Source organism: Giraffa tippelskirchi, chromosome 11, assembly GCF_054371585.1.
Source record: "Giraffa tippelskirchi isolate mGirTip1 chromosome 11, T2T-mGirTip1v1.2.pri, whole genome shotgun sequence".
Taxonomy (NCBI): Eukaryota; Metazoa; Chordata; class Mammalia; order Artiodactyla; family Giraffidae; genus Giraffa; species Giraffa tippelskirchi.
This window is the reverse complement of record NC_137285.1, coordinates 113083570-113107622: the sequence shown is the minus strand read 5'-3', so window position 1 is coordinate 113107622 and position 24053 is coordinate 113083570. Positions and strand designations below refer to the sequence as shown.

Here is a 24053-nt window from a genome sequence, read left to right as displayed (position 1 = left end):
AAGGGCAGCTGAAAATCAACAATTGAGTGGGTAAAAGGAGACGTAGTATGTCTGTGCAATCCTAGATTAAAGAGAAAATATATGCTGGCCAAATCAAGTCATTTTTCAACCTCAGAATATCTTTCCAAATTCTAAGATACTGTGTTTGAGTTTGACATGTTTAAGAGAGATGTAACAGCTGAAGTTGTCTTTGTTCAGAATGTAAGAGACAGTTTCGTCTAGACTTTCAGGAAAGATATAGAATGACATTTTCAGAACAAATCAAAATATATTTTTAAGGTTTTTTCCCCCTTCAGGAAAAGAATTTGACATGCTTCCCTGACTTGAATTTGGTTGATCTATAAATGGCCTCAGTAGTTTGATATAAAACTGGAGTAAATGAACCATTGAGAAAAGTTACTGAAAATGCTGTTAGTTCACTTTTCTGCCTTAACAATAATATGAGTACCACCAACATCACCACAATAACTAGTATTTATTGAGTGGTTTCTAAGTGTGTGCTGAACTCTTGGCATAAGAGTTCTTACCTAAGTTCTCATAGAAATCCTAGGAGGTAGCTGTTACTATTAATACCAGTTTTCCAGTGAAGAAACCAAGCCATGTGGAGTTGAGGGCACTCCCCCAAAGTCACCCAGCCTTAGGTGGAACAGCAGAAATCTGACGTCCCCCAGACTTGCCCTGCTCACCATGTGCTGTGTCGTCTTTCCCCACAGGGCTAGCATCGTACAGAAACGCATCATTTATTTTCAAGATGAAGGCTCCCTGACCAAGAAACTTTGTGAACAAGGTAAGGACATCTGGATGTGTGGACTGGAGGGGACCAGATAACTGGAAGGTGGCTCAATCAGTCTGAGCATCCGGCCGCAGGAATTAAGGCCGTTGGGTTTTCTGAGTTCCTCTGGGTTCTACTTCCTCACATAGTTCCAATTTTTAATCTGGCTGTGTTCTGTGGATAATTGGATCTGCCTTAAACTCTAGTTACTCAGCTTGATTCCCTGGGTAGGAGATAATATATCTTATATTGATGTCGTCGTCTTGTTATTTTTGTGAAACAGTGATTATTCTGAAGAGATTCCTTGGAATAATTCACAAGACTTAATTAAGGAACACACAATTGTGTACCTCTAAAAAGTCTGTAATGGTTTTCTGGAATAATCACTAGCAGGAACTTGTGGGGCACCCAGGCAGAATGGGAAGATTTTCTCTAGGGAACGAGAATGCCAAGGGGGCTTTGATTTTGTGATCCTCACCTCACCTAGGGATCTGGTCCTTGGATGTGCAGGCTTGTCAACTCCTTCTCCTTTGGTTGAAGGTGTTCTAACAAAGCTTGTGGGGACCAAGTAGGTTGGGGAAGTTGGAGCAGAGGCCTGGATTCAGATCAAGCTGGGGTTTAAATCTTGCCTCTGCTCTTCCTAGTCTAATCTGCCAGCCAGTGCAGGAAACCTGGGTTCAGTCCCTGGGTCAGGAAGATCCCCTGGAGGAGGGCATGGCAACCCACTCCAGTATTCTTGCCTGAAGCATCCCATGGACAGAGAAGCCTGGCAGGCTACAGCCCATAGGGTCGCAAAGGATCAGACGTGACTGAAGTGACTTAGCACATAGGCACGCACGTAATCAGTGGTTCCCTTGAGTCCTCCATGACACTGTAATGTATAGTACCATGCCTCCTAGTACATAGTAAATATACATGTATGTATGTGTGTGTATATATACATGTACATACACACATATATGCTCATACATATATATACACATACATACACTTATTTATTATATATGTGTGTATGTTAGCAAATGTTATCAACATCCCAGGGCTTATTTATTAGTCTACCATGAAAAATTAAGATTTTAAACATCTAAATGTGTTAGAAGTCATTAAAGAACTAAATAAAAGTAGAAAATGTGCTGAAATTGTACATCTTCATGCTCTCTTTTCTATTAATTTGTGCAGACTTTTCATTTACCTTTAGAGCAATTCACGGTTTGAGAAGAAATCAGTCTATCACGGTTTGAGAAGAAATCATTCTATTTCTAGCAAATCATAAGCTACTAAGGAAAAGTTGGTAAATGTCCTCTAGGAAAATAATAATAACTAATTTATTTGTGCTTGTTGTATGCCAGGCACCGTTCTAAGTACTTCTAAGTACAAGGTACTTCTAAGTGCCTTAATCATGTCATCTGCACAACAATCATATGTGGATTACATCATCCCTATTTTACAGATGAGAAGCCTGAGCCATGAAAAGTTTAAATAGTTCACTCAGCATCAGACAGCTCATGAGGAGGTCAGAGTTTGAACCTAGGAGCCATTGCCCTAACCATTGCCTTTCTAGCAAAGTTCTATCTCTCAGTTCAGTAGCTTGGGTTGTTGCTTTGGGTAGATCAAAACCTAGGTCTCCCTATGGGTGAGCTGGGGCAGAAAATAGGTCGTATGTGGCAGACTTCTTGGAGAGCATGGAAGGAGCTAAAGGGGGAGAGTTGGCTGCCCTGCATCAGGTCATGCCCATCAAAGGGGCGAGAGAGCTGAACCTGTGGGCCAGTGCCCCGGGCAGCTTCCAGGTGGGCATCACTATGCATGGATTTGGGGGTTTTCCTTCCGTGTATTTCATAATCCACAGATTTGCTTAACCTTCACTCAAACCCAGAACATCTCAGCTCTTGAGGCTCTTGGTTTCTAACGGACAATCCAGTCCCTGCCCAGCTTGCATGTGATGACATCCAGGTCCCGGGGCATACAGCTGTGGCTATTCAAGATCACCTCTTGGTTGGTAAATCATGGCCACCGTGGTACAGTTTTGTTAGTTTGACTCTCAGAGGACAGCCTTATTTCCCAGATTTGAGGATTCCTAGAATATACTGCACTGTCAGCCTCGTGTATTGACAGCAACCAACAGCTAAAGTGCACTTTTCAAAGCCTCAGTCTTGATGTTGTGAAAGCCTTGTCTAAGATATGAATATGCTGACATTGTGAGGATAAGCATCAATGAAAAGTCACTGCAAATCTCTACTGGTTACCACTTCTGAAGCAGAGAGCCTACCAAAATGACTAAGCATAAGTCTGTATAAAAAGACCTCTTTCCAACAGCAACTTTGTGAACAAAAAAAGACCCAGGAAGACCTGGGTTGTAGCATCATGAGTTGCAGTTGTAGATGATTCCTGGAGACAGACTCAGGAGGAAATCCATCAGTTAGCAAAGCAGATCCCACATAGAAAGTCTTTAAGATACAATCATAGAGCAAAGGGATTCTCTCCAGCTCTTTCATTAAAATACTCACACTTTCATTGAGTCAAATCAAATCTATCAAGGAAAGAGAGAAACTAGTGTATATTTTTTTTCCCAGTTAAAGCTATTAATCCATAGGGAGTTAGTTTTCAAAAGAGACATGAAACATGAAATTACTTACAATTAAAAGCAGAAACATAAAATATTCCAAAAGGTGACCTATAATAAACAAATGCGCACATATGCTCACTTTAAGACCATGTCACAGACAAGGGAGAAAGAGGAAAAGGTGAAGGGAAAAGTACATATGAGAGAAAAATGTAGATAGAGAAGGGATAATCAGCAAGGGAAGAGGAACAAAAATAAGACCAGAGAACTTGCCTGGTGGTCCAGTTAAGACTCCAGGCTGCCAGGGCTAGAGGTTCCCAGGTTCTCTCCCTGGTCAGGGGACAAGATCCTATGTGCCTCAAACAAGATCCAGCGCAGCCCTCCCCACCCTCTCACCCCCGCCAAAAAAAAAAAGAATGATAAGCGTAGAAAAGGAAGCTGGTGGATTAAGAGTAGAAATGAGGGGGGCAGTATAGCTTGAAAGATGCTGCAGGGTTTCAAGTTACCTACTTCAAGTTTCAAGTTACCAAGGGTATTGGGCAGGCCCTGAGAGGTTAGGAGAAGAGGGGTAAATTAACACTTGCTATCACTGCCCTTTGAAAACCTGATTCATTTTCAGTGGGCTTTTCCTCAGTAGGAAACTGCGCGTCTGTTTTTATTTTCAAACTTAGAAATTTATTTTTTCAATGGAAGCTTCTTTTTCTTTGGAATTCCAAAGTGTTTATTATAAGTGTTTTCCCTTGAACCCCTGGATGTATCTTTAAGTTCACTGGTTCTATCAGAAAGCCCTTTTGATAAGGTGGAGCTACCAATTTGTGTTATTTTGGTTCTTTGAGAGATTATTGCTGCTTCGTTTAACAGTGCATGGTAGTTACAACTGAAACCCCAGCATGTATCTCTTAGCTCTGAATCCCTTTTTCAAAACTAATTAAGTCTTTTTAAAACATAGTTGATCATAATGGAAATGTGAAAAGGAAAAACCTTTAGGAGTTACTCATTTATGCCACTTTTCCTGAAATATATTCAATAGCACTTGTCCCTTAAGTATCAAAGTGGCTCACACAGCGATCAAATCTGGACTTCGTGTACATAGGGAAGTGGGAAACTTGCTTCTAACACACACAATGCTCTAGCCTCTTCCTAGTATGCAGAAAGTAGCCAAACAATGATCTCTATTTGGGGTGGTTTCAGATCTCTTCTTTAGGGCTATTTAGAGATCCTGGAGCTCTGTAGATAAGTTTCTTTTTTAATGCACCATTCTTTGTTTGAAAAAGCTAAATGATAAACACACAGATTTCTCCCACTGGTGTTTATGCAGACCTATTCAGCAGAAGGTCTTTCCTGCAGTGATATAGTATACAGGTTAAGAGTGAGCATGGGCTGTGGATTCAAAAAAGATCTGGGTTCCAGTTCTGTCTGCACCAGCCACCAACCCAGTGACTTTGGGCTGGTTACCTAATGTGCCTTAGTTTTATGATCTATAAAGTGGGGTTAACCAAAGTCCTGATGTCCTAGGATTGCCAAGATTAAATGAGACAGTATATGGAAAGGAATCAACACATACAAGGACTCTGTGCAATGCGGTAGTGATTACAGTATCCCATACTTTTGTCTCCATCCTCAAACCCAGAATTCACTTCTTTCACCTATCCCTGATTTTGCATATTCAAACCAAAAGAACTCAGTGAATTTCATAAGGAAGACTGGCAAAATGCTCTTCCTAATTCAAAAAGATTTTTAAACTCTCTTTTGCTGCTTTTTATATAATAGTTAAGATTAAATGTCCAACTTGCAAAAAAAAAAAAAGGAGGAGGGAGAACATTCATGTTAATACCTCTTGAGGAACCAAAGGAAAAGCAGCTGAAGCAAGTTGCATCTGTAGACATTGTTTTCATCTTGCAGGAAGCAGAACAGACTAAAAGCAACAATGCACAGTTAGAGATGTGGGCCTGACAATCGGAAATACTGAATTTATTCATGTATTCTCTTTTTTTCCACTTATCAGCTATTCACAGCTAAAAGTGGGGGCGGAGAGGGAATCTCAAGTTTTTCCCGGCTGTTTCTATGCTCAGAAGTAAACCTGAACTTATGAACATATTCCCAAACTCCCAACCCTCCCAGTAAAGTCTCTGAAAGCTTGATAAGAAGTGATGTGACTACATATGCATAATTTTTTAGAAATAATTTTCAGCAGTTCCTTATGTCTCTCTGCTTGTTCTCATTGCTCTCCTTCAAAGATTTTCCTTCTTGTCCTGGCAGTTTGACCCCAGAGAATATTCCTTAGAAAACACACACACACATATGCATATTCCTCTTGAAATCTGGTGGAGAAATCCTATTGTGGGAGGGATGGGAAAGGAGATTCGGGTCCAGAAAGGATAACAATAAACTTTACCAAGATAGCCTCCATCCCAAATATTCTATGTTATTGGTCCCATAGGTCTCCTCACATTATTAGAGCAAAAGTTTTGATTTATTTTTAATTTGAAAAATATAGTGATCATCCTTAGAGTTAAATAAAATCTGTTACAGATGGACCTGGTTCTGAATTATTAATCAGTAAAAACTGCACTTCAATTCCCAGGTGAATGTGTTAAAGTATCTGCCTGCCAATGCAGGAGATGCAAGTTCAATCCCTGGTTCAGGAAGATCCTCTGGAGAAGGATCTTCCTGAACCCTCTCCTGTTTTCTTGCTGGGAAAATCCCATGGACAGAGGAGCCTGGCGGGCTACAGTTCATGGGGTCACAAAAAGTTGGACAGGACCTAGTGACTGAGCACACACACACACACAAACTGCATTTCACATTCTTTTCCCAAGCATTAAGGACAGGATGAGACCAAGATGTTACTGCCTTATAAATGACTCACAGTTGCTTCCTAACTTGGTGACTTTCCTGACTCTTTCAGATTCCACATTTGATGGGGTGACTGACAAACCAATCCTAGACTGCTGCGCCTGTGGAACTGCTAAGTACAGGCTCACATTTTATGGGAACTGGTCTGAGAAGACACACCCAAAGGATTACCCTCGTGAGTAGAACAGCTATTTTATGCGCTGGGGGAGAGGGTCTTACAGAGTTCTATCTGATTGTGGGGTACACGAGCTGATGCTGCTTACTCATTCATGAAACACATTCCAAATAAGTGAATTCATTGAGACAGGCGCCTATTGTAGTGGTAGGCATTCAGCTTATTTGCATAGCATTGTTCTAAGTGTTTTCTTATCTGTGATTTTAAAAAATATTCCTGAGGTAATGCTGCTTATCTTCAGGCCAGATATTTGACCACCTCAGTTCTCTTAAAGTGACTGTACTCATACAACTGGCCTATTTGTGCTGGAAGAGCTGGCAAAATGAATCTTGACTTCATAGACCAAGGTCAACAAATATTCAACATCCTCAACCAGAGCGTGCATCAGGTAATATATCAGATACCACCTTAGAATCCTTATGGCACCATGCTCCAGGTAGCCAGTACCAATCTATGAGAGTTGTCAGGCAACCCCAAACTTGTTTTAGAGTAGACTGTTAACCGGGACCCTACCAACTCCCTTTTATCAAACAATTGTCTCATCAAATGCCTAACATGTGTCAAACACTGTGCTAAACTCTAGATATATTTATAATAGTGAATAAAACAATACACAACCCTTGTTTAATGGGAAGAGAGACATTAATTAACCACACAAATGATATGAAAATTATAACTATGAATAGTGAACTTATTATGTGGTGAGCTTTCTCATGTATGTGTCATTTCATCATCAAAATAACTTGTTTTTGTGGATGAAATTACTGGAGAGCACAGAGACATTATGATTTACTTGTAGTCAAATGTAAGTACAATCATCCCTCGGTATTCAAGAGAGACTGGTTCCAGGAAGCCCATGGATATCAAAATCCATGAATGCTCAGTCCCTTCAATAAAAGGACATATGCAGATCCTCCCATATACTTTAAATCATCTCTAGATTACTTATAATACCTGATATAATGTAAATAGTTGTAAATTCATTGTAAATGCTGGGTCAGTAGTTACTGTGCGGCAAATTCAAGTTTTGTTTTTTGAGACTTTCTGGAATTTTTTCCCAAATATTTATGACCCATGGTTGGTTGAATCAGCGGTTGTAGAACCCTCAGAATAAATGGTTAATGATAGTGGATCCAAGATGCAGAAGAGTTTTGTCAGGCTCCTTGTTCTGCCTTTTGTTTGGATTGTCTTTGAGACGCAGCGTCACCCATTCTCTCTGAGGGTGGCAGGATGTCCGTGTGTGGCACTGAGCATGCTTTTTCTGCTCATTCTGTGTTTTGTTCTTGTTCACTTCACTCTGGAGTTGCCACAGCTGGCAAAGAACAGGGATGCTGCAGAAAGGGACTAAAAAGGGGGATTTAGGTCAGCCTCAAGGAAGGGGGGGGCAAAGGGTACATGACTAGGACTTAAGAAGACCCAGTCCAGACCAGAACCTCCACGGTCCCCAAACAGCCCACCCAGAGAGGACTCCAACATTTCTTGGCAGATCAAGAGCCTTATTGTTTAATTTTACCCACATGTAATCAAGGCTTGCGATCTTAGAAGCTTCATACTAGTTCATTCTTCTGACTCTTGATCTGATTCAGCTGGTGTGAGAGACCTGTATGAACAATCTTGGACTCTGCCTGAGGGGGAAAAAAACCACTCAACAAGTATGATGGAACAAATTTCCTCTAGTGTCTCCCATCCACTAACCCAGAGGAAATAAAATGTTAGGGGCTCATTACTCGTCTTCTGTAGTCCTACAGCACTTCTTGCTCTTTTCTATTCTGACTCTGGTTATTTCCCAGAATCTTTTTAAAAGGGTACAGACCATTGTTTCTGGGTCTTTGGGCCAAATCAAGTACAAATCTATACAGAATTTCTGTGGAGTTTTGTTGGGAGTTTCTTAATACATGTATAAACAGACATGTGTTCCAGATCCCTGAGGATAGTTCCATAGTCAGAGGTCAGACTGTGTCCTAATTTTTGATAGGAAGAAAATGTGGTCACTATGTTCAGAAAAGCATTTATCACATCATACCGTAATTATTTCTTCAGGAGCTTTTCTTCTCCACCACACTGAGAAGTCCTCCAGGACAAGATCCACGACATGCTCATCTTTCATTCTTAGTGCCTGCAAGTGCCTTTGGCCTTCCCAAGCCCTGGGTACTGACTGGTGGACTCAGAGTGGCATGCGCCATGACCTGGGAGGCAGATTTGTAGCCCACGTTAGTCATGGTGGTCAGTACTGAGCAGGAAAAGAGCCAGGCTTTCCCTGGAGGGAAAGGGTCGTGCACTTGGACACTAAGGACACTGGAGCAAATTAGAAGGGCACAGAGAGGTGCCCTTGAGAATAATTGGGTCTAACTGGGAACTTGAGAATTCAATATTCACAGAAGTGAGTTCTGCCAGTCTTAAGTCACACTTGACTTTCATTTTACCCCTCCAGGGACGATTCTGTCTTCATAACCAACCCAGGCTGTTAAGCCCAATTTAGTCATGACACTTTTCAGCAATATTGCAAACTGATACATGACAAGTTCTCCTCTTTTCATTAATTACTCATCCCAAATTCCACTTTCTTTGCAAGTATCTCAGAGCAGCAGTTCTCAAGCTTTTTAATTTCAGGGTGTCTTATATAGGCTTAAAAATTATTGAGAACTTCAACATGCTCTTGTTTAGATGGATTGTGTCTCAATATTCACCACCTCAAAAATTAAAACAGATATTTTAAAATATCACTTATTAGTTAACTTTATTTATTTTTTTTTATAAATTTATTTATTTTAGTTGGGGGCTAATTACTTTACAATATTGTAATAGTTTTTGCCATACATTGACATGAATCAGCCATGGGTTTACATGTGTTCCCCTTCCTGGACCCCCCACCCACCTCCCTCCCCAACCCATCCCTCTGGGTCATCCCATTGCCCCGGCCCTGAGCCCTTGTCTCATGCATCGAACATGGAATGGTGTTCTGTTTCACATATGATAATATACATGTTTCAATGCTATTCTCCCAGAACGTCCCACCCTCACCTTCTCTCTCAGAGTCCATAAAATTGTTCTATGCATCTGTGTCTCTTATTCTGTCTCGCACATAGGGTTATTGTTACCATCTTTCAAATTCCATATATATGCATTAGTATACTGTATTGTTGTTTTTCTTTCTGGCTTACTTCACTCTGTATAATGGGCTCCAGTTTCATCCATCTCAGTAGAAATATTAGTTAACTTTAAAAAGTAACATATAATGAATTAACAATAATTAGCTTATTACGTGTTGACGTATTTTATGAAAACAGCTGTATTGTCCAAACAAAAGAAATTTAGTGAAAAGATGTCATTGTTTTACATTTTTGCAAGTCTCTTTAATACCTGGTTTAATGGAAGACACCTGGATCCTCATATTTGCCTCTGCATTTAACCTGTTGTGGCATATCTTTTTTTTTTTTGGCTTAAGTATATAAAGAAAATTCTGTCTCATACATATATGTAATTGGAAATGAGAAGACTATTTAAATAACCTTTTCAGATAATTACAGATAATCTTATTTGATGCTACACCCAAACTCTGCAAATGGTAGTTTCTTAAAGGAGAATTACAATGTGGAATGAGAAACCGTATCAGTGAACTTGAACTCTGTTACATTAAAATGTGTTGCTTTCCCTTGTACTTTCAATGAATCTTTCACAAATGAATGATTTTATAACATCATCTATTGGTCATTTGAAAAATATTGGTTTACTGAGTTGTGCAGATAATCCAGATACTGAAACATTTCTTTATGCCACATCAAAAATCACATTTGTTAAGATCATTTCCAATCTCATCAGTAAAGTGTTAATGTATTGGAAAGCTATCAAATTCATGGCAGTGGATACAAGTTTCCCAAGATCCCAAGCTTTGCTTGAAACCTCAGATTCTATCATTGGCAACAAATACTGTCAGGTCTTTTTCTTGAAGTGACAGGCTCATTTCATTTTTTAAGAAACTGTATGGCAAATTCTCAAGTCTGAATAACCATAATTTGTCATTCATTCTTTAAAGTAAAAATGATATTTTATGACAATGAAAGTGTCCAACTTGCATCTCAAGCAATTGTACAAGTGTTGTTATTTAATATACATCAAAAAGGCTTCATGTGTTTTTCCCAATTAGTCATGCAGAATAATAATAACACGTGTACTTAAAGGTAGAGCGTTAATAACATTAATAACGTGTATTGTTTCATCAAGGCTATTCCTTAGTGAGACTTTTGGGGTTGTTGTTTAGGGCTAGTCCCTGGTGGTAAGGCATACATCTATGATTAATACAGTTCAAGGCCACTGCCTTGACCCTCACTGAGTGCCAGGAGTTTTTATTATGAAAGTAGTTTTCACCTCATAGATCCCTCTGAAAGGACTGAAGGTAGGGAGTGGTCTCGGGGGTCTGTAATCGTGCTTGAGAATGTCTGCAATAGGATTAGATAGCAGCCTAAGAGGGCTGTCCTTCAGTCATCTTTGGGAACTTGTCCTTGAGAATTCACACTGGACTCTACACTGTGGCTTTCAGCCATCTGTTGTGGTGGGCCACATCTGCAGGTAGCTCTTCTCAATCATTATACAAAATGGTTTGTTCCAAATGCTGTTTCTGGGGGTTCCCTCTCTTTGAGGACAGAGTATTCTTGTATCTATGATGCCCCTGTCTCATAGAGGAACTAAGCCTGAGATGAGGAAGGCAGGAAGATGGTATAAATGATCTCTGACATTGCCTCCAATTGCAATGCCATAGATCACTGCTGGCCATCTGGAAATAGTAAAATCTTTTTTTTTTTTTAATTCATTCAATCATTAGTTCATTTATTTGGCTAACAGAAATTTTTTCAAAACAGTCCTAAGTGGGTAGTTTCTAGAAATCCATTTGAAGCCTGGATCATGCAAGTTTCATCTTCTAATTTTATTAGTGGGAAAAAAATCCAAACACACACAAAATTAAGGGCTCAGATCACATAGCCAGAGAGAGTTCAGAACTGAAATCAAGGCTCAGATCTTCTAATTCCCTTTTGTCTTTCTCTGGGGCTATCACAAGGCAGTCTTCTCGCCTCTGCAGTAAAATTACATATCTCATTCACAAAGCATCTTTTAATAAGGCCCTACTATACCACTATGGTCTCAACTGCTACCAAATTCTGAACAGCTTGGTCCCACTGTACAAAGACCTGGGCTGCAGAGATCCTAGTTTAGAAGTCAGAGCTCTGGATTCAGTGTTAGGAAAAGGGCACACCCCCAGTGTCTGTCCTCGGTACGGCAAGTCTGCCATGCTCCAGGAGCATTTGTTCTTTACAGGAACCTGGTGAATAGGCAGTGTTGCCGTGTAGGGATATCTCAGGGGCTAGAGATATGCCCACTCTTCACCAGGGAATTGGGAGTTTCCTAACAGGTGCTGAGTCTCTTTGCTGTCTTGCTCTGAACACAGTATCTGGGTTTTTGACAAATGCTTCTACCCCACAGAGACTCTGTAATCTCCCTTGACAATGTCAGCTGCATAACTTCCCTCACTTTTGATGTAACATTGATTTTAATACCGTTTGACAAATATATGTTGACAAAAGGAACATTGTTTCCAAGAGCCGATTTTTTTTTCATATGGCAACAGATTGCCTAGAATATAAACATGGCCACTGGAATACTCTATGGAATCAAAGTTAATTTCAGCATGAAACTCAGCCATCTTTTCCACTGGTCACTTAATTTTTAAAAATTATTAATTCTTAAATCCAATCACATGAATCACCACCACTCTTAAACTTGGCAACTTCTTTCATTTCTTCATATAGTCAACTGTATGCAGAGTTTCTACATCACATTTGAACACATCATGTCCTACTCTTCACATTTGATTTGGTTTCTATAGTCATAATTTATAACAGCTTGTTCTAAGTCACTTATCCAACTGTTCTTTTATTGAACATTTAAGTGATGTTAGGTCTTTTGCTAATATAGAAAGTTCTACAATAAAATACTTTCTTCTTCAACTCTTCCTCCATTCTTCCACCTTTCTTTGAATTATTTCCTTGAAATAATTTCCAAAGAGTAAGACTGCTGCATTAAAGGATATGGACATTTTTTGGCTCTTGAGACTTTTTGCCAGATGCATCTCCAAAACATTTGTATCAGTTCACCATGTTAACAGTAATGAAAAAATATATCTATTTCTCCCGGCCTCTTCGGCATCCAGTATCACTTTCTCCACTGGGTTTGGCCAATTAAGGGTTATAAAAGATTAATCTTATTTTAAACCAGCATTGATTTAATTACACATTTGAATTTTTTGTATTTATTGTCCTTTGTCTTTAAAGTCAGCCACTGGTGACTGGGGTGCTGGCAGAAATCAAACCCGATTTTGCTTATTACCTCCCCAGGGCCGAGGTCATTATCTGGCACATTGAAAGCCTCTCAATAAATAGTGCGGATGAATGGATGAATGATGAGTAGCAGTTATGAAATGAGCAAGGAAGAAAGCGGAGGGAGATGAACAATGAAAAATCACTGATGAGGTTGTGGCAGGAGAGAGAGAGGTGGTACTTTGTATTGCTCCTGAGGGGTGAGTACATTGGAAGGGGCAAGAGGTGTAAGGGAAGATGGGTAAGGAAGATACTGCAGTGATGATGGTAGCTTGGGCTAAGGCAGTGGATGTGGTGATGGGGAGAATGAAAGTTTTGAGTTCTCTTTTAGAAGGAGGCTCTGCCATGGATTAGATGTGGAGAAGTGGAAGGGAGAAGTATCAGAACTCACAAGCCAGTCTCTGGCTTGGAGATGGAGGTACTCTTTCATAATAAAATATTCCTCAATATTGTCTTTCCATTTTTATAAATGATTGTGAAATCATTTTTATCAAGTTCTGTAAAGGATCCTGTCAGAATTTTAAGTGGGATTGTATTAAATCATCAAATTACTTTGGGAAGAATTTTCAGCTTTATAACATTTAGCTTGCAGGGGTTCCTTCCCATTTAAAAATAAGACCATTTGTGGGTTTCCTTAGCCCAGTGCCTGTAGCAACAGTGAGCCCAATATGGACCACAGCCCCCTTCTCTTGATCTAACTTCAGAAACAATTCAACGTTCAATAAACAATAATTCTACTTCCCATCATCACTGGGAAATCTCTTTCTGAGCTGAATAACCATGCCCATCAGAGCTTCCCAGCTGTGCCACCACCAGGCTGAGTCACAAAGAGTATGTCACCAGGAAATAGAATTCATTACCAAGCACATGTGTCATGATACACTGTTTCAGTAAAGAAGGAGCAAAGAGAATAGATTAAATAGCTTTTTCTCTCTCTTCTCCTTCCTTCCCTCCATCTCTTTGGGGAGTTTTACAGCAACAACTCACTAATGTATGCTTTGAGAGAAGAGAAGAAAAATAATCTCCTCTTCCCATAAACAAGCAGGTTGAATGCACATATTAATCTTTGATCTTTCCTCAAATTCCATAAAAATAACACTAGGTGAATATATATGTATCCAAAAAGATAAGAAAAGAGGGCCAAACCATACAAGAAATATCACTAAAATCTGGGAAGATAAAAGACCCACAGACAAATGTCAACTGCCAAGCAGAGCAGGGAAAGATGAATCCTAAGTATTGATTTGGCCAAATCATTCATTCGGGTTTTTCCATAGCATCTTACAGAAAAACTTGAATGAACTTTTTGGCCAACCCAGTACCTGCACAGCAGATAGTGCAGAAGGACCAAGCCCATTCATAGTATGGAACACATGTTCAGAGAGAACTACATGTTTAGGAGCAGAACCACATGTTCAGCACAATGAATGAAAAAGTAGCTCAACACAACATCATGAAAGTTTAGAATAATTGGGATAGGGACAACCCTGAAGAGAAATGGGCATTCAGAGAAATGGGTAACAAAAGATCAGACCTCTTTAGAGCAACACAAGAACTATACAGCAATGGAACACCGTCAGACTCCAAGCTCATGGTTATAAATTCTCAGGGGAAGAACTTTTGTTCAGCCCAGAGTCCTAGTTGGGATAGAGATCCCCTCTTGTCATCTCCATGTCCTAGTTAAGTTTCTTTCTGGATCACCTCTTTTGTTGAAAGGTTTTTTTTGTTTTGATAAGAGAGTATGTAATAGGTAATCTCTACTTTTCTATATTTACAGAGTTTTGTATTTTTTTAGTAACCTCGTATATGTTTACTTCAGAAAGCTTTATTTTAGCTTCTTCCACCCCAGGTGACAAGGGATATGTTAATTTATGGCACATGAGCATCTCTGGTCCATGCAAGGTCCCTCTGGCTTTATTTGTTTTGTTTCATCCCATCTATCCCACAGTTATTGTGATTACAGTCATGTTAAAATTTTTTCTGCCATCTTATTTTATATTTTCTGAAACTACTTCTTTTCTTTCCACTCCCTGAGTCAAGTTTTTTGCTGATGACTTAAAAGTTATTTGACTCATTTTTTTGTTCTTATGGTGGTTGCCTTTAGTTTAAGACACATGCTTATGTCTATTTACCTCTATAGATTTCATAAACATTTTTATACTTATATCTTCCCTGAACAAAAACAAGAATATTAGCATGCTCTCATTCCTTTGGTCTCTATGATTCCTGTACCCAAATACACACTTCATACTGATTATTTTCTAGAACTTTATTTCTGAGTTATTACGGATATTTTCTTTTTTTATTGAAGTGAGTAGGAGAAGGCAATGGCACCCCACTCCAGTACTCTTGCCTGGAAAATCCCATGGACGGAGGAGCCTGGTAGGCTACAGTCCATGGGGTCGCGAAGAGTCGGACACAACTGAGCGACTTCACTTTCACTTTTCCCATTCATGCACTGGAGAAGGAAATGGCAACCCACTCCAGTATTCTTGCCTGGAGAATCCCAGGGATGGCGGAGCCTGGTGGGCTGCCGTCTATGGGGTCGCACAGAGTCGGACACAACTGAAGCGACTTAGCAGCAGCAGCAGCATTGAAGTGAGTTGATTTACAGTGTTATGTTAATTTCTGCTGTACAACAAGGTGTTTCAATTATGCATATGTATATTCTGTTTTTATATTCTTTTCCATTAGAATTTATCATAGGTTATTGAATATAGTTCTCTGTGCTGTACAGTAAGACCTTGTTGTTTATCTATTTTGTATACAAAAGCTTACATCTGCTAATCCATCCCTCCCTCAACTCCAGTCTATTCTATCTGTGATTCTTTTTCTGTTTCATAGATAGGTTCATTTGTGTCATACTTTAAATTCCACATATAAGTGATATCATATGGATTTTTTCTTTAGTCATTGCTTTTTTATACAACCATAAGCTTCACTAAAGTTTTGATTGCCGTGGCTTTTTAGTGTTTTTCATACTGAGTATTTCTTTTTTTTTTTTTATCATGAATAACAATAGTTTTATTTATTTATTTTTTTTTAAATAAATTTATTTATTTTAGTTGGGGGCTAATTACTTTACAATATTGTAATAGTTTTTGCCATACATTGACATGAATCAGCCATGAGTTTACATGTGTTCCCCTTCCTGGACCCCCCACCCACCTCCCTCCCCAAGAGTTTTTCCATAGCAAGTCTTTGCAAGGGAAACCCCCTAAGGTTTTTGATGTACTTGAGAATATTTTTATCATGCTCTCACATTTAAATAGCATATAGCTCAATCTGTGACCTAAGTTCAAAAACCTTTTTCCTTCATACTGTAAAATACTGGATTCTTATATTCCACTGTTAAGTCCAGTGTCAACCTGATTTTTTATTTATCCAAGTGATCTACTCTTTGTGCATTTCAGTTTTTTAAAATGTATCTTGATGGTCTTAATACTAAATTCCTTAATTTTCACTATGAACATAACGAAGTGTGGGGTTTTTTTTTTCTTTTTGAAAAATGCTTTACCATTCTATGAGTTCTTTATATATGAGATCTTTTCTCTTTAATTCTGGGAGATTTATTTTTCTCCAGATATTGCCTCTCCTATTTTCTCACTTTCTGAGCCTCCAGTGACCAAGATGTTGTCACTTTGACTCATCCGCACGTCACCTAGGTTTTACTTTAAATGTTCTCTCTCTTCATACTTTCTGCCACCTTACGGGAGCATGTTTCTCACTCTCCTTCCCCACATCTCTTGCTTCAGTGCTAACCACCCTGCTTTTTATCCCTGTTACTGTACTGCTTATTTTAACCATCATGTGGGAGTGGTTTTTGTAGACTTTTATTTTGAAATAATTTCAAATTGATATCAAAGTTGCAAAGATGATACACAGAACTCCTAATCTTTCACTCAGATTCTGTAATTGCCAACATTTTACATTTGCTTTGTCATTCTCTCTCCATAAATATATACACATTTTATATTTTTCTAAACTTTTGAGGATAAGCAGCAGATAGCATGCCTGCTCCTTTACCTCTAAATACTTCAGCGTGTATTTCTTAAGAATAAGGATATTCTCTTACAAAATTACAGTACATTTATCTTTAATATTGATAAAAATACTACTTTCTAATCTTCATACCTTGTTCAAAGTACACTAATTGTACTTCTAATGTTCTTTATGGCAGTATTATATGATATCAATATTATGCAAGACATAAAAATGAGCTAGAAATGTAATTTAAATGTTCTAGTATCTACATTAAAAAGTAAAAAGCAGTGAAATTAATCTTAATAATAAATTGTATTTAAGCCAGTATAGCCAAAATAATATCATTCCAACATGTAATTAATATAAAAATTATAATTGAGATAGTTTACATTCTTCTTTCATACTAAAACCCAGTGTGTATTTTTTAATTATAGCACTTCTCAACTCAGACTAGCCTCATTTCAATTATTCAGTAGCTGCACGTGGCCAATGGCGCCCACAGTGGACAATACTGCTCTGTAGCAAAGGAAAAATATTAATACAACGTCTGGTCCTGGATTTGAGCCAGGATCACACGTTGCATTTACCTGTCAGGTATCTTTAGTCTCCTTTAATCTGTAACAGTTCCTTAGTCTTTTTAATTTTATGACAGTGACATTTTTTGAGTACCAGGCAGTTCTTTTATAGAATCTCTCAATTTGGGGTTGTCTGATGTTTCCTCACAATTAGGTTCAGGTCATGCATCTTTGGCGGGGATACCAACAAATATTTGTTATAAATATCTGTTTAGCACCCAGTTTACATTTGGTTCTTTTTCTTTACTTCTTGAATTTGCGTTCTATTACAATATCCCCACGATGCCTTTGAGGGTGGGTATTATGCTTACATTAAATTTTTGGTCCAGCTGTTGCAGTTAGCTGCTTCATGTTCAGTTTGCTTTCACTTTTGCTAGTTGTACCCTTTAATATGTAGTTTTTGTGGCAGATGGTCTTACGTTTCTCTGGTGATTTAACCATCAGGCCTGTTAGTATCTGATGGGAAAGGGCCAAATCCTAGGTGGTATCTCTTTAGATGTGTTTACGGGAAAGAAAAAGAATGAGACCAGGGAAGAAAGATTAAGTACCACATCACTGCTATCAATTCCTCCATTTGCTTCCATTCCAATGGGTAAGTTAGTAAGTAAGTGAAGTCGCTCAGTCGTGTCCGACTCTTTGCGACCCCATGGAGGGTAGTCTGCCCGGCTCCTCCGTCCGTGGGATTTTCCAGGCAAGAATACTGGAGTGGGTTGTCATTTCCTCCTCCAGGAACTTCCCGACCAGGGATCGAACCCGGGTCTCCCGTGTTGCAGGCAGACTCTTTACCACCAATCTTCATCTGGACACTCAACGAAAAGCAGAAATAGAAAGACAGGATCTCCTTAGGTTCTAGTTCCCAGCTCTGTGAATCTGGAGAGGGAGGGGATAGAGAAGCCCCCTTCACCTCTTCCCTTGAGAAGAGCTTTCTGCTGCCCTGAGAGTATTATGACTGGAGAAAGGAAGACAGCTGGCATGGTGCTGCAAATAGCTGGATTGCAGGACAAATAATGGCCCTCTCTTGGCAATGTCAGGAGGGGTGGAATAAGAGAACTCCAACAGCACCCCCCCCCAAATGCATCCCCCCACCAATGAGTCCGAGGAAAGAAGAGGACGCCTTACCCTTCTCCATCCATGCTTCCTCCTGGGTCAGGTCACCTCCCACCCCATCCCCACCTTCTGTCAGGACAGCCTTTGGTCTCTCCTTTATTTCAGTGCTCTGTTAGTTCCGTGCATCTGTGCTTCCCTCTGTTTCTGAAGTTTCCCAGGGTTGAATTGAGGGGAATGAAGAGTGTGTGTGCTAACCTGCCATCTCATCAGGAACCAGCAATAAACTTCCAGACTTTGTTGTTGTTGTTTTGTTGTTCATTCCATTTAATTCTTGGCAATATCTATTCTTACTGCTATACTGTGGTAAATTTACCTCTGTTTTTCAGATTCTTTATTCTATTACCTTATCATTTTCTTCTCAATTTCTTATATTCTGGTAATGGGGTATTAATACCTTGATTTTCAATTGTGTACTTATAATTTCTCTTTGAATTTAACAGCCTTTGCTTTCTGTTTGTTGCTATCTTCTTTGGACCCTACAAACATAATATTGTGAAATCATAGGTCTCATTATTAACTCTGACTTCCACCATCACATTAATTAACATAATTAGCTTCCCTGAATAACCTTTGCCTTAAACTGTATCTGACATCCCACCTGCTTTTCCTTCACTTTAATTTATCTTTTTAGTGTCTTTTTAATTTTCTTTTTTTTTTCTCTTAGACTTCCTAAGTCTTTTTAAAAGTTTCCTGGTAAATTATTGCATTAATCCAATTGGAAGTGTTTTGTTGTTTAGGCCAGGAGAGGTGTTTGCTTCCCATATGATTGTTTAAACTTACAATTATTTTAGTCTTATTCAGTTTATGTTCTGCCATTCTAACTTTCTACCTCTCAGTTTTTTAATTTATTTTTTAATTGAAGGATAATTGCTTTACACAATTTTGTTGTTTTCTGCCAAACATCAACATGAATCAGCCATAGGCATACATATGTCCCCTCCCTCTTGAACCTCCCTCCCATCTCTCTCCCCATCCCACCCCTCTAGGTTGATACTGAGCCCCTGTTTGAATTCCCTGAGTCATACAACAAATTCCCATTGGTTGTCTATTTTACATATGGTAATGTAAGTTTCCATGTTACTTTCTCCATACATCTCACCCTCAATTTTTACAAATAAATTTTTTTTTTTAGATTTCCTTGGTGTTATATAGACAATGCATGTCCTTGGTTTTACTTTGGTTTATTTTTATTCCCTCTGGCAACAATCTTCTTTTTTATTCAATTAACTATCAACTTAATATAAACAACAAGATATTCTGTTTTATCACTACATCCATTTCTTAATAGAATAGTATATTTTTGATTCACTTTTATGGGAAACTTTTGCAGTTTTTTGTCTTTTTCAACTCTTTTCTCACTTGCATTTTCCATTTATTTAACTTACTACTCATTTAACTTATTTATTTTAATTTACATTTATTTAAACAATTCTCCTAATTCCCAAATCCTATCACAAACAATTCTTCCCAATTATTGTTCTTATTTACTTATCTCTTCAATAGGTACTTACTAATTCAGGATTTCTTATATTTTTAACACCATCTTTTTTTTTTTTCATGTCTGTCTTCTAAGATCAGATATCTTTTGGAAGTAACTTTTAAAGCCAAAATTGTTCATCAGTTGGTGATTAAACTCCTTAAGACTCAAAAATCTATGGAAGTCTTTGCCTTTGGGTAACAACTTACTTGGATAAAAACCCAAAGTATGCTGTTTTTAATGCTGTGGTTTACACATGGCTTTCCATTACAATGAATGAAACATACTTCTTATTCACTAATGAATTCTATTCCTTTACATGAAATATGTAATCCAGCTCCTTACAGAGTGCTTTCTTTTTTTCTTAGAGATAAAATATTTAATGATGGATGTAGGCTGGTAGGCTGCAGTCCATAGGGTCGCTAAGAGTTGGACACGACTGAGCGACTTCACTTTCAATTTTCACTTTCATGCACTGGAGAAGGAAATGGCAACCCACTCCAGTATTCTTGCCTGGAGAATCCCAGGGATGGCAGAGCCTGGTGGGCTGCCGTCTATGGGGTCGCACAGAGTCGGACACGACTGAAGCGACTTAGCAGCAGCAGCAGCAGCAGCAGCATGATGATCTCATTTTTAAAATGGAATCTTAAATAGGGCTCTATTTATACTTTCAACTATTTTATTTGCAGTGATATTTTTCTTCTAGTAGATTTCGTTTTAATCTTTGATTTTTGCGGTTGTTGTTGTTCTTTGTTGTTTGCTCATTCATTCCACGAATCTGTTCAGAGCATCTGTCGTATGTAGGCATACACTCAGTTTACTCTTATTTATTTCTTACCTTTCTTTAGGAACTCCTGTCTTTCCCAGAGTGCTCCCTTCTCTAAGTCCATCCTCTCCATCTTTGCATATCTTTCATGCTCTGCATATTTTCTCCTAATTCATTTTCTGTTTAGTTTTCAATAACATTCAGTTCCACTTTTACCTATATATTATTGTTGACTTCTTCTCTCCTTTCCCTCCCATAATAAGCTTTCCTGAAATAACTCTAATATCATTCTCCCACATTTAAAAAATAGAATGCAACTGTTTTCTAAATCCTGTTTTGATTTTCATTTCATTTCATGGTTTACTGATTCCATAGCCCCTAATCCCACTTCCCCCTACATCCAAGTTCTTAATTCACACATCTCTTTTCATACTACCAAATATTTGTAATAGTTCAAAATCACTTTTTTCCCCCTTTTATTCATTTTTCCTTGTTTCTTGTGATTATTATGACTCTGTCTGTGCTCAAGCGTGTCTGACTCTGTGAGACCCTTTGGACTGTAGCCCGCCAGGCTCCTTTGTCCATGGTATTCTCCAAGCAAGAATACTGGAGTGGGTTGCCATGTCCACCTCCAGGGGATCTTCCTGACCCAGGGATCAAACCTGCATCTCTTAGGTCTCCTGCATTGGCAGGTGGGTTCTTTACCACTAGCGCCACCTGGATGGACTTAAAAATCAGAATGTTCACAGCCTCTCATTCTGCTTTCTTCCTGTAAGTTCACAAACTATATTTCTTGGGCATATCCTTTTGTAAATAAGACACACCTATATTGGGTTGACCATTCAAAATTATGTATTATACAAAGTATTGCTTTCTTTTTGTTTGTCAAGGTAAACCCATTACCACTGAAAGGATAAGTTAATTTATTGATAACTTGCTTGCCATTTACACCTGCTGGATGGCAGTTTAAAAAGCACATGGTTCCTGCATCTCATTCATGTAGCTTACATAGTCACCTGTTTTGAACTGATTCAAGGAGGAAGAAAGATTGGATTCATTGGCAAGTCATGGATCAATTATTATGTAAGCTCTAATGCTACCAGTTTCCCTGACAAAATGGATGTGATTAACATTTAAGCTTGACACGAACCCATTCATTTTTCATTTAATATTTCCTTCAAACCTGTTTGCCAGTTCCTGTGTTGTGATTCTAAGAAAAGCATACTTTGATAATAAAGATTTAACTTTCCTTTTGCATGAAAATATTCTGAACTCCATAAAGCTTTATGAGATTGTGGGAGAGTGGATAGACAAAGTTCATTAAACAACAGCATTATGTATGGTTACCCAGGAATTTGCACACAAAACCCTGCTAAAGCTAATGGCCTTTATGTACTTAAGTTTTCCAAACAATAAGAGTTGAAAAATATATCCACAAGAATTGTTTATGCCAAGAAAGGCTAACTATTTATAATCACAAGTGAAGTTTCTGCAAAGGTCTGTGCCAGGCACTACAGTCCTGGCACACATCCCTCCCAATTTGCAAGAACTCTACTGTTCAGGGCTAGAAGTGAAGCATGAATACAAAGAAATACTTGTAGCTTTTCCCTAGCCTCAGTTAAATTCAGAGTGAAAGCACAAACATATGAGGGCAAAGGGTGTAGGACATCACACTGCCTTATTTGAGTGAAAAGGATTAGTATGGGTGGCCCTGAAGTAAAGCCAGTCATCTGTGATCAGGGCGGAGGATAGTTATAATCCCTTTACTATACCACCGAGTTGATTGATTAAATTTAAAGTTATGAGTCACATGCTCCCAGAACCTCTTAGAAACTTCCAGAGTCTGTGCATAATCATAGGGTCCTAATGACCTTCTGCTGGAAGGGGAATGTGTGTGCTACCTGCAGAGAACACTTGAAGAAAGGCCTAGGAGGAAGCTAACCTTTTTCACAACCGCCAGCAAGAGTTTAATTAAACTCTCTCTAACATAATAAGCTTGGTTCAATTTAAGAGCAAAATGTGCCATGTGTTCCCTGCACATGGCGCTTCCCAGGGTCTTGCAGCTCAAGTGGAAAGAACAATGGCAAGCAGAAGGCTTTCTCTTCACATCTGGCTCCTTGAAATGGGGCTAAGGGGCTTTCTGGAGGGTGTTGCTGCCTGGGACCGTTAGTGTTTACAGATGTGAGTGGCTTTCAGTCATTGAATGCAAATTGCATTGGCTTTGTTGCACTTACCCTGGGAAAACCAAGAGGAAGAGGAGAAATAATGTTCCTTTATCCGCCCACCCACATTGAGATGCAGGGCACAGTCTTTGCAGGGTTATTGGGTCCCCAAGCAACCTTTGACGAGAGCTGTACATCTGTCCGGCTGTCTCTGCTATGGCCGATATGGATTCATTTAGCTATGCTTTTTAAGTCTCTGCTTCCATCTTTGCTCCACTGACTGAACTTTTTAGATAAATCTTTCTTGCCTGCAGACCTGAGTGGCTACCTAGCTCCTGGACTAATTCTGCCTCCCTCTTAAACTTTTATCTGTATCCTGAAGGTGAGCTCAGTAGATAAAAAATGAAAGATGGTCAGCTTTTAAAGTGGAATCTAAAAGCCAGAAAGATATGCTAAAGCAAGGAAGGTGGGGAAAATGGGTTCTTACTGGAATACCAGATCTCAACACCAAATATCAGAGCAGTTTGAGAGCAGGGAAAGAGAGCATTTCTGAGGTGAGAGAAACATAATACTCCAGATTCTCTTGCCCCAAGAAAAAGTGACCAATGGTGAGCACTCTACAGAAAGGTAAAACCTACATGTACAGTCTGAATGATCGTGGCCTTGAAAGTTAGATCCAACTTGAAGTATGGAATCTGAGCCTTGTTATAGGACCTTAGAAAACTTGCTTAGCCTCTGCACCTCGGTCTCCTTACCTGAAAACCTAGCATAATCAAAGCATCTACCTAGTGAGGCTGCTTTGAAGATGGCCTGGGTTCAAAGCTAAGCTCCTTCATACAGTAGTCATAAGACCTTGGAAAAGACACCAACTGACCTCTAAGCTCTGATTTTGCATTGTTGCTATTGTTCAGTTGCTGACTCTTGTCCAACTCTTTGTGACCCCATAGACATCAGCATGCCAGGCTTCCCTGTCCTTCACTATCTCCCAGAATTTGCTCAAACTCATGTCCATTGAGTTGGTGATGCCATCCAGCCATCACAGTAAAACCAAAATCTACATGTCTGAGTTATTATAGGGTTAGATGAGTTAATATTCTTACAGTTCTTGAAACAGGCTTGGCATATACTGAGGGTCCACAAAGTGTTAGTCATTTTTTTCTCTAAAATGAGAAGATTTTAAAGGGCCCTAGCTCAATATCAGACCCACAGCAAGTGTTGTGTTAGCTGTGACTGTAATGCGCTTATTTCTAG

At 39.0% G+C, this 24053-nt stretch overlaps 1 protein-coding gene across 4 annotated transcripts in view; it reads left to right on the top strand.

Annotated features, from left to right (window-relative positions):
• The window catches only part of SPON1 (spondin 1), a 460458-nt gene that overhangs the window by 288669 nt on the left and 147736 nt on the right, over window positions 1–24053 (top strand). For all 4 annotated transcript variants that reach the window (XM_081545084.1, XM_081545085.1, XM_081545082.1 and 1 more), the window contains 2 exons: window positions 714–787; window positions 6241–6363. In XM_081545084.1, the coding sequence (XP_081401210.1) occupies window positions 714–787; window positions 6241–6363 (197 nt within the window). The remainder of the gene's footprint in view (window positions 1–713; window positions 788–6240; window positions 6364–24053) is intronic.